This window comes from Thalassophryne amazonica, chromosome 8 (genome assembly GCF_902500255.1).
Source record: "Thalassophryne amazonica chromosome 8, fThaAma1.1, whole genome shotgun sequence".
NCBI classification, from domain to species: domain Eukaryota; kingdom Metazoa; phylum Chordata; class Actinopteri; order Batrachoidiformes; family Batrachoididae; genus Thalassophryne; species Thalassophryne amazonica.
The window spans coordinates 61,728,989-61,740,975 of NC_047110.1; the positions used below are offsets into that span (position 1 = coordinate 61,728,989).

Here is an 11,987-nt window from a genome sequence, read left to right on the forward strand (position 1 = left end):
CTCCTATCAGGATAAAAATGTTAAATTCCAAATAAAAAGTCATCACTCAGATGCAAATATAAGCAATGGCTATACAACTCCAAATCAGAATAGCTTGGCACGATATGGATGAATGCATGAACATTTTCAAATCATTGACTCGGAATTCAGTAGTGTATATCAGTTACATAACCGCAAAGGTTGTAAAGCTGACCACCTTTCTGTTTTACACAATGTTTTGGGCATGAAATATTAATTTTTAATGAAATGCTAATTGCCCTCTGATTTTTGCCATCTGACTTTTTACTCTTTTCAGAAAAATTCATTTGACTTTGAAAGTACTTTTTGAGCTTTGTGCAAATGAAACTCCATAATTAAGGATTATAATATTTGATAGGAATACCAAATACCAAAGTCAATATCCAGTTTACACAACCTAATAGTAATACTAATACAACACTTAATTAAAATCCTCTTCAGCCCAGGCAAAATTATAATTTTTTCTTTTTTTTTTTTTTTTTTAACACATTACAAACTTCATATCTTGACAGTAGCAAGGCTCCCATTTGACTTGAATGGGAACTGGTCGGTAATTCATGCAGATACAGTTTGTCCACAGTAGGTTCTGTGATGAATGATATGTGCACAACTTAATCATCAGTCTTATCAGACGGTTTCACCGTGCAGCAAAGTACAGAAGAGTTGGGACCGTTAAATAATTCAAATTTAAAAATCGTAAAGGAGACCCTTTGGCCATAATTATGGCACTTGGGAGGCTTTTTGAAGCTTCCTGACCAGAGAATAAGTATCTCCCATTTTGGTGATTTTTTTTTTTAATGCTTTGTGACAAAACACCTATGTTTAATCACGATTCACTCCAAGAAGGAAAGAGGTGTAAATAAATTCAAGATGATTTTCTGAAAGCTCAAACGATTCTCTTTTGCAATAGGTGTCCTCAAACTTGAGTTATCTCATTTCTTCAGGCTGAAAAATAATTTTTATTTTTTTTTTTTTTTATTTGTTTATTTAGCACAAAATAAAACTCATACAAAAAGAATATATATACATAAACAACAAAAGAGAGAGAGAGAAAAATACAATATAAGTAATGTGCAAGGGAATAGTGGAAGCCAAAAAGGCTTATAGAATCCACTCCCGAACAAAGCAAACATAAGAGAATACAACAGAATTACACTTTTTTTTCAGATTATAACAAGTCATTGTAAATACTCCTGCAAAATCTTTGCTTTTAGTCTACTTTTATATGTATGTAAGGTGATAGAAGGATTTACAAGATGTACCGTATCATTCCAAGATTTAACGCCATGACATCTGAAGTGATGCTGTAACATACAGTAGTGTTCAGAATAATAGTAGTGCTATGTGACTAAAAAGATTAATCCAGGTTTTGAGTATATTTCTTATTGTTACATGGGGAACAAGGTACCAGTAGATTCAGTAGATTCTCACAAATCCAATAAGACCAAGCATTCATGATATGCACACTCTTAAGGCTATGAAATTGGGCTATTAGTAAAAAAAAAAAAAAGTAGAAAAGTGGGTGTTCACAATAATAGTAGCATCTGCTGCTGATGCTACAAACTCAAAACTGTTATGTTCAAACTGCTTTTTTAGCAATCCTGTGAATCACGAAACTAGTATTTAGTTGTATAACCACAGTTTTTCATGATTTCTTCACATCTGCGAGGCATAACTGATCCATGATACCTGGTATGCGATATATAGGCCCAACACCATAGTAGGAGAAACATAACCATATCATGATGCTTGCACCACCATGCTTCACTGTGAACTGTGGATTGAATTCAGAGTTTGGGGGTCATCTCACAAACTGTCTGCGGCCCTTGGACCCAAAAAGAACAATTTTACTCTCATCAGTCCACAAAATATTCCTCCATTTCTCTTTCGACCAGTTGATATGTTCTTTGGCAAATTGTAACCTCTTCTGCACGTCTTTTATTTAACAGAGGGACTTTGCGGGGGATTCTTGCAAATAAATTAGCTTCACACAGGCGTCTTCTAACTCACAGCACTTACAGGTAACTCAAGACTGTCTTTGATCATCCTGGAACTGATCAATGGGTGAGCCTTTGCTATTCTGGTTTTTGTTCTATCCATTTTGATGGTTGTTTTCTGTTTTCTTCCACACGTCTGTTTTTTTTTTTTTTTTTTTTTTGTCCATTTTAAAGCATTGGAGATCATTGTAGATGAACAGCCTATAATTTTTTGCACCTGCGTATGTTTTCCCCTCTCCAAACAACTTTTTAATCAAACTACGCTGTTCTTCTGAACAATGTCTTGAACGTCCCATTTTCCTCAGGCTTTCAAAGAAAAAAGCATGTTCAACAGGTGCTGGCTTCATCCTTACATAGGGGACACCTGATTCATACCTGTTTATTCCAGAAAATTGACGAACTCACTGACTGAATGCCACACTACTATTATTGTGAACACCCCCTTTTCTACTGTTTTTTTACTAATAGCAAATTTTCATAGCCTTAAGAGTGTGCATATAATGAATGCTTGGTCTTGTTGGATTTGTGACAATCTACTGAATCTACTGGTACCTTGTTTCCCATGTAACAATAAGAAATATACCCAAAACCTGGATTAACCTTTTTAGACACATAGCACTACTATTACTTGTATTCTGAACACTACTGTAACTGAGCATGACACATGGTGCAAACTATTCAATTTATTAATCATACTAGCACAACCAATAACTTGCAACACTTTATACCAAAATTGGAGCAACTTTAACTTTTGACCCCTGTACAAACTGAAATTGACCTTTGTCACCATTCTTGCCGTTTTTACCCGATAACTCCATAACAGTCAGTCACAGATAGTCCAAACTATACCTTTTTGGAATCTTTGTGATCAGACAAATAATGTATAGTTTTCAATGTCATTGGAGCATTTGTAAATTTTGACCCCTGTGAAATTCTTCAGTTGACCCCTACCTGGCTGCCTATTGAAAATTTAGGTGGCTAATGTGCTTTTACAAAAGAGTAATGTCTAAGGAGTATGTGTGCCTATTTTGGTGCTTGTTTCCAGAAATGAACAATTGTCACAGTTATCTGCTCCACTAACACAGCTCTGAAGAACTCAGAGGCTTCTGTGACTGTGTTTGAATAAACTGTGCATAGTGCAAATTTTGTCTGTTGCATCCAGAAGCTTCATGATGAAGTGGTATAGAAGAGGATTTTCTGAAGAACATGCAAAATTTCAGCTCCAGTTTGCCAGAAGGCACATAGCAAAAATGATCATCAATTTGATCAGTTTTGCAGTTCTCTACTCCATTACAACATGAATCTGTGATTGGGGATGCAACAGGCAAATGTACCATTCCCACTTTCTCCACTCACATCTACAGAACCCTGTAATTCTTTCAGAGCTTTCAGAGGTGTCTTGACTGTTTCCCTCACTAATCTCCTTCCAGCGTGGTCAATCACTTTTTGAGAACTACTTGACAGACTTTCCATACAGTACCACACTGCTTATATTTCTTAATGATTGATGTAAATAAAGTCAAACACCCATTCAGTGACTACAAAATGTTCATGTATCCATCCCCTGACTTGGTTCTAGAAAACTGGCTGAAAAAGTGACTTTATATTTACAATCAGTTGGAATGTGTTGCAGGGCTTAAAGCAAAATTGGATGTAAATTAACAAGTGAAATGAAGTTGACCACAGAAAGCTTTGGTTCATGCTGTCTGCAATGAAACAGAAATCAAAGTAAATATACGAATCACTATATTTGTTTATTTATTTTCATTTTCTGTATTGTGCCAACTTTTTCTGATTTGGGGTTGTCGTTCTACTTAGCATTTTGCTTCACTTCATATCCTGTGTACTGCATACCTGCAGTCTTGTGGAAAGCCACGGCTGTTTAATTTCCATAAAAGAGTAGAGAAAAAAAACAGTATACTAAAATTGTGATGTAAGAACACTGGTTTAGTAACAACTGAGGGAAAGGTGCACAAGGATCCACAATTATTGTGGTTCAGTTTTTTTTTCTCCAACACACTTCAAACTTTGCAATAGGAAAATAAAAAGTGCTCTTTAACGGTGTCAAAATGAAGTGAACGCTGTTTGACAATAAGCTTATGTCGAACAGAGAAACAACAAACATTATACTATAAATAATGTACCTGTAAATTCAAACACTTTAAATATCAGTTTTTTAAAAACTGTCACGTGAACCACAAAACCTAATAAGAAACATAACAAAAACTGCTGTGATGATGTCACTTCTGCTCTGATTAATAAAATTCTGAATGGGTGCATGCCTTCTTACCTTGTAGAACTTATCAAGACTAATGTACAGTCAGGTCTTTAAGTGTGACAGTATGCAGTGACCATTTTGTAATCTTGACTGTACTCTGCAGCGGAGATTCAACGGAACAAGATGTGTGTGTAGTGTTGACTTTCAGTTTTAATTCAAGGGGTTTAACAAAAATATGTCATTAACTGTTTATGAGTTACATCTGTGTTGATACACAGTCCCTTCATCTTCGGAGGAGATAATCTGCCCAGCTAACATACATACAAGATATGGATGAAATCACTTTTACAGCTCACTGTCTTTAGATCAGTCAGGGGATGGATACATGAACATTTCATTTCCATCAATCCTTAAGAGATCCAAAAGTATGGTCCTGAATGGTAACTGTCTGGAGTAGGCGGTTCACAAAAACTGAAAGTGCAAGAAGGCAAGTGAGGGAAGCCACCAAAACAACGCAAAATGAATTAGTGGCTTCTGTGGCTGTGATTAGAGAAACTGGACAGTGCAACATTTGTCTGTTCATCAGTTACACAGCTTCATGAAGCTGCACAGAAAATGATTTTTCAAATAAGAAAATGTGAAATTTCAGTCACACTGCTAGAGGGGAGTGACATGAGACTCGAACATATTTTCCTTCTCTGCGCTTCCAAGTATGTCAAGTATTTCAAATTAGGAGCAAAGTAGTACTTCCAGGGGTACCAAGAAATGTCAAAACAACAGCATCATAGAAGTGATTTATTTTATTTTTTACATTTCAAGAAAGCGTACCCGATTGTCGTATAGCGCTACTGTTTAACAATGAGTAAATGCACATTTAAAAAAAAAAGAAAAACCCTGCTTTCGTGACAAGCATGTTAACGTCCACTAAATGAAGGATTTTATTTTGAATTGCTTAATCGGAACAGAAACCTGTTTTGTGCTGTGGTACACTTGACAATTGAGTCGACCTTGGCTATAGTGCCGGAAAGCAGCTATGGCGTGGAAATCAGTGGTATGTACTTGTTTTTTGTTTGTTTGTTTTTTGTAAATTTGAACACGAAACGCCTTGAAAAGTATAATTTGTGACTAATGTTTTGATTACATACGGAGGTTCTACTTAAGCAGATAACAAAGACAGTTTTCCTTACCTCCCTAAGTAGCTAGCGCTAAGGGCAGGAGTGGTCCATTAGATAGCTGTTGCTATAGTAACCTCCGCCCTGACTTGGATCAGAAGCAGTTCATTTGTTAATACAATACATCAGATTTTATGATTTTGCTTAATGTACCTTTGAAAGATTATGAATTGTTCTTTGGCATGTATAGTTTTCCAGGGATGTGCCTCTCAAAAAAATATGAATAAAATAAAGTTACTTAGAGGTCCACCCGACCGTATCACATGCAGGCTAATTCCTCCGGAACTTCTGTCATTGGGTGGTGGTGCTGCTGCTGCTGGTAAGTTGGTATCAGCTTCTAGTCCATTCCTAACCACTGCCTGGCACTGACTTTGACTAGAACGCTTACTTGAACCATAATTTTGCCTTAATCTGTGCCAGAACTAAGATTCTGAGAAAGGCTAACCATTGAGCAGATAAGTAGAATGGACTCAGATCTGTCAAGTCAAGTCTGGAAGCATGCACTGGTGCTGCGCTTCATCACATCCGTGACACCACAGAACTGCCTTGGATGCTGGATGACAACCAGCCAGGCAGGTGGTCCCTCCCCACAGCTCTAAACTAACTGCAGCCAGGTGAAGTGTGGGGGGCCCCTTGGCCTTCTCCAACCACTGGGGCTTTCAAAATCAGGCACCTGTAGTGCTGGATCATGCATAGAGAAATGTACCACATCACCAAAATGATGCTCCCTCATAAAACAAGTGATACTCCTCATCCTGGTCTCCCCAAGTAACAGCTAGATTGGCACAAAGGCATTCCAGTGTTCACTAGTGATGGCAATTTCGAAGCCTCATGAACCAATGAGCCACTGCAACACAACTGGCTGAAAAACGACACACTGCTTCGACCCATTTGATACAGTTTGAAGGGTGACATCTGCTGGATTGCTTTGAGAATTACCTTGAGCGAGTGCCCTGACAAATGTTTGCATTAATTCATGACTGATGTGGTTTGTTCTTGAAAATAATAATAAAAAATATCATATGTATTATTGTGCCTTTGTTAATGTAAAAAATAGTCCCTACAGATGCACACATAATGGTTATGAAAGCCTTTATTGTAGACTATATGTAGATTTGTGTTATCATTCCTCAAACTATATTTGGATAAAATGTGACGGGAAAGTGAGAAAGGCATGTGCTTCTACAACTGGTGCTCATGTTGCTGTAATTTGTAAATTAGAATAGAGGGGATAGGAGACGGTGATTATGCAACTTTCAACAATTTTTATTAAAAAAAAGAATAATTTCAACGGTGCTGGGCTTTAATCGGCTCCTCTTCTGCCTCATGACCTCTCCAGCTTTGGAGAAGACCCGCTCGCAAGGCACTGATGTTGCTGGCATGGACAAATATTTTTTGCCATTCTCTGTAAATTGGGATAGACTGTGACTCGTGTCACCCAGTATTTGAGCCGATCTTCTCCTCTGGAGGTAGGCATATGTTGGGTCAAACCTTTGTAGTAAAGCCCTGAAGGCTTTACTCTCCACTATTTTGAACGGTCGTGCATCTTCCACAACATAGTCCACCAGTGCCTCATCCAAACAGCTTGTCTGCCTTTAATGGAATACAGTATGATATGCTGAGCTATTTTTGTTTATGAGTATGTTTTAATCTTCGATAAAGAATAAAATATAGCTTACATAGCCTGATTCCTGCTCCAGGAGCAGCAACAGAAGCACCAGCCATTGGTGTCTCGGGATGTTTGGACCTCAGGTATCGCAGCATTAAAGACGTATTGTTACTATACCTCAGCTCTTGAGCACAAATCAAGCACTTGACCTTTTTGGGGCTTATTAGATCAAAGTGCTCCCAAGCAATTGATCGTGTTCTTTTTGGCACTGGCTGCTCCATGTCCCTCACCACTGCTCACTCTCTCACACACACACTCACCTTTCTCACACCTTTCACTTCACCAAAATCACAGCTCTCAGCTCAGTCTCTGATCTACCTATAATATATAGTCTAACCTATAACCTATGTTGATGTACTGTGTGAATAAATGTATATGAATGGATGCCTGTTGTGTATGGTGTGTGTCTGTCTATGTTAGATCCTATGTGTGTGTAGCTAACGTTACTAAATGAACTCTAAACTAGACCCAAATATAAACTAATAGTTTCCTTGGCTCCGATTCACGTGCTAATTGGCAATAACAGTGTCACTAGCAATCTCCTCTCAAAAACCCACGGTTTGAGCTGTGATTAAGATCTCATTTAAATACTTGGCGGGTCGTATTGACACGCCCAGATTATTCGAATTTTCCGCGAAGTTCGACACGTGGTGTGACATAACGAGGCCTCACTCGCAGTGGTCACGTGATGGGGGCGTGCTCGAAACGCTGCTCACTGACACTTCTGGTTCAAAAAGCTTGATGCTGTGTCGAGCAGACTGGCTCGAGCTTAACATCACTAGTGTTCACAAGGATCTGCTGAAGAGACCTAGTACCACAGAAATGTTGTAACTTTGACGGAGGCCAGCAGGAATTGCTGTGCAATTGTAGTCAATAGGCCTCCCTTCCCCAACAGCCAAAGGATACTTTGGCCACTCAGGCCAGAACCTGGGTTTTAAGCCTGCTGGATAGAGAGTTTGCCTCCCTTGCACAATGCAATGCAGAGAAAGCTGCTACATAACTATTACTGGATTATTAGTAGACCAAGTAGATAAATCAGAGAAGGATTTGGATTGCCAATATGCTGACCTGGGTTTGAGTCCCAGTCATATTACCTGTCTCAGTCCTCCATCCAAGGGGAGATGCAGACTCTCATGCACGTCACACTGTGGAATCCTGCAATAAACACCAGCACCAATGGCTCTCAAGGCATATGTAGAACTTTACAATTGTTTTTGTTGTTGGGAAACCACAGACTAATTTTTTTCATGTTTTGAACTGAACCCTTAACTGAATCACTTTTGTGTTTCATGTCACTTGTACTGTTGTCTGTGTTCAAATTTTCAGGTGTCACGGGTAGTGGGAGCATTAAAGACACAGACTCCACAACTCAAAGCATTCACCCGTGGGGTATGTATCCTCGTTGTGGGGCTACAGTAAAATCTCTTTTAATGTTTAGTCATATCTTGGTGTTTGATGTGTCTTTGGTTTGCCTCACAGATCCAAACTGTTACTTTAATCCCTGGTGATGGAATTGGCCCTGAGATCTCCACTGCTGTAATGAAGATATTTGAAGCCGCAAAAGTTAGTAATCAAATATTCCTTATACTTAGGCTAGACAGTTAACACTTCAGAATATTAATATTGTTGATCTTCAACCTGTAAATCTGGTGGTAAGTCATTAAAGATTGTGAAATTGTGGTCAATTGAAGATGAGAAAATGCAGCTTGGATTTTATTTATTTATTTTTTGTAATCACAAACCCACTTAATCATCCTGAAAACTTTGCATGCTGTCTTATAGTAGCTCAAACATCAATGCTTTTTACATTTTTGCATAGATAAAAAAGAGGAATTCAGAAAAGTACCGCTTTTTTAATGCTTAAAAATCTATAAATCATTCCAGTGCTTCTGTTATTCATGTAATGTAGGCACCTATTCAGTGGGAAGAGAGAAATGTTACAGCTATCCAGGGTCCCGGTGGCAAGTGGATGATTCCTCTTGATGCAAAAGAATCAATGGACAGGAACAAAATTGGCCTGAAAGGTAACTTCCTTCATATAGCTATTTGTCGGACAGTTAGTAATGATATTGATAATCAGACACCACGTTTTGCCAGATTCCTTAACAAACCTCTCCCCCTTTTGCTTTGCTTTATTCAATCCCAAAGCGAAAATTGGCAATTGGACGCTTTATCAGAAATGTTAATTAGCCCCACCACAAAGGGAGGATATATATATATATATATATCCCTAATTTCAGTGAAGTTGGGACATTGTGTAAAATGTAAATAAAAACAGAATACAATGATTTGCAAATCCTCTTCAACCTATATTCAACTGAATACACCACAAAGATAGATATTTAATGTTTCAAAACTGATAAAGTATATTTAGAAAACAGGCGTTTTTATCTTCAAATGGTGAAAAAAATGAAAAAACAAAAACTAAAAGATGACTTAAAGACAGACTTGCAGAGCATAAACGTGCCATACACAAGCAAGATCCACTCGACCCTATGGCAGTCCACTATCACATGGCTGGACACACAAATGTCAATAAACTAAAAGTGATGGTCATTGAGACAATTGAAAAACAATCACGTGGTGGTGACAGACTTTCTCTCCTCCTACAACGTGAAATTTATTGGATTGTACACTTAAAAGCAACTGAATATCCAGGCCTCAATGCCGACATAGATTTCTCTCCATATTTATGATATATGTATCTTGTGATCTAGATTGTTCAAGGAGGTGCCCGTCCTGTTTCATTGGGGTTTACCACTTGATCGATTGCATTACATATATTTAAATCAACTGTATTATATACAACTCCTGGCAATAATTATGGAATCACCGGCCTCGGAGGATGTTCATTCAGTTGTTTAATTTTGTAGGAAAAAAGCAGATCACAGACATGACACAAACTAAGTCATTTCAATGGCAACTTTCTGGCTTTAAGAAACCTATAAGAAATCAGGAAAAATAATTGTGGCAGTCAGTAACGGTTACTTTTTAGACCAAGCAGAGGGAAAAAATATGGACTCACTCAATTCTGAGGAAAAAATTATGGAATCACCCTGTAAATTTCATCCCCAAAACTAACACCTGCATCAAATCAGATCTGCTCGTTAGTCTGCATCTAAAAAGGAGTGATCACACCTTGGAGAGCTGTTGCACCAAGTGGACTGACATGAATCATGGCTCCAACATGAGAGATGTCAATTGAAACAAAGGAGAGGATTATCAAACTCTTAAAAGAGGGTAAATCATCACGCAATGTTGCAAAAGATGGTTGTTCACACTCAGCTGTGTCTAAACTCTGGACCAAATACAAACAACATGGGAAGGTTGTTAAAGGCAAACATACTGGTAGACCAAGGAAGACATCAAAGCGTCAAGACAGAAAAATTAAAGCAATATGTCTCAAAAGTCGAAAATGCACAACAAAACAAATGAGGAACGAATGGGAGGAAACTGGAGTCAACGTCTGTGACCGAACTGTAAGAAACCACCTAAAGGAAATGGGTTTTACATACAGAAAAGCTAAACGAAAGCCATCATTAACACCTAAACAGAAGAAAACAAGGTTACAATGGGCTAAGGAAAAGCAATCGTGGACTGTGGATGACTGGATGAAAGTCATATTCAGTGATGAATCTCGAATCTGCATTGGGCAAGGTGATGATGCTGGAACTTTTGTTTGGTGCCATTCCAATGAGATTTATAAAGATGACTGCCTGAAGAGAACATGTAAATTTCCACAGTCATTGATGATATGGGGCTGCATGTCAGGTAAAGGCACTGGGGAGATGGCTGTCATTACATCATCAATAAATGCACCAGTTTACGTTGATATTTTGGACACTTTTCTTATCCCATCAATTGAAAGGATGTTGGGGATGATGAAATCATTTTCAAGATGATAATGCATCTTGCATAGAGCAAAAACTGTGAAAACATTCCTTGCAAAAAGACACATAGGGTCAATGTCATGGCCTGCAAATAAATCTTAATCCAATTGAAAATCTTTGGTGGACGTTGAAGAAAATGGTCCATGACAAGGCTCCAACCTGCAAAGCTGATGTGGCAACAGCAATCAGAGAAAGTTGGAGCCAGATTGATGAAGAGTACTGTTTGTCACTCATTAAGTCCATGCCTCAGAGACTGCAAGCTGTTATAAAAGCCAGAGGTGGTGCAACAAAATACGAGTGATGTGTTGGAGCGTTCTTTTGTTTTTCATGATTCCATAATTTTTCCTCAGAATTGAGTGATTCCATATTTTTTTCCCTCTGCTTGGTCTAAAAAAGTAACCGTTACTGACTGCCACAATTTTTTTTCCCTGATTTCTTATAGTGTTTCTTAAAGCCAGAAAGTTGCCATTTGAAATGACTTTAGTTTTGTGTCATGTCTGTGATCTGCTTTTTCTACAAAATTAAACAACTGAATGAACACCCTCCAAGGCCGGTGATTCCATAATTTTTGCCAGGGGTTGTAGTATTATATTGTACATAGACTATACTGTATTGTATTTTTGTGTTTTGTCTTTCCGTTGTTGTTCTAAAAATGCACTTCTAATCTCCTCTAATTATCTGAGTGTAGGCGTGTACTAGCTTCCTCCTTATTAAAGGAGGCCTGTGACACTTGTGCAAAACCTGTTTGATATCCTGAAGAAGGCCATGCTGGGCCGAAACGCGTTGGTGCGTATTTTAATTATATCGCCATGCCACAATAAAGGCTTTTTAATTCAATTTTCACAGAGTGCCTTGGAGCTTTGTTTTTGGTCTTCCTGAGGTTTTCACACAAAAGAGCTCTTTTTTGTTTTTCATTTTTTCACCATTTGAAGATAAAAACGCCTGTTTTCTAAGTACTGAATAGCACCCCTATCTCCAATTGAGCACCTGTGCATAAAGATTTTTTAAAAAAACTTTTTGATT

At 38.0% G+C, this 11,987-nt stretch overlaps 1 protein-coding gene across 1 annotated transcript; it reads left to right on the plus strand.

Moving 5' to 3' along the window:
- The first annotated feature begins 5,203 nt into the window (after positions 1-5,203).
- LOC117515751 (isocitrate dehydrogenase [NAD] subunit alpha, mitochondrial-like) lies at positions 5,204-9,361 on the plus strand. Its single transcript, XM_034176456.1, has 4 exons — positions 5,204-5,284; positions 8,401-8,463; positions 8,554-8,637; positions 8,984-9,361. Exons 1-4 carry the CDS (start codon positions 5,267-5,269, stop codon positions 9,344-9,346), a joined length of 528 nt encoding a protein of 175 aa, XP_034032347.1. The 5' UTR covers positions 5,204-5,266; the 3' UTR covers positions 9,347-9,361.
- The last annotated feature ends 2,626 nt before the right edge of the window (positions 9,362-11,987 follow it).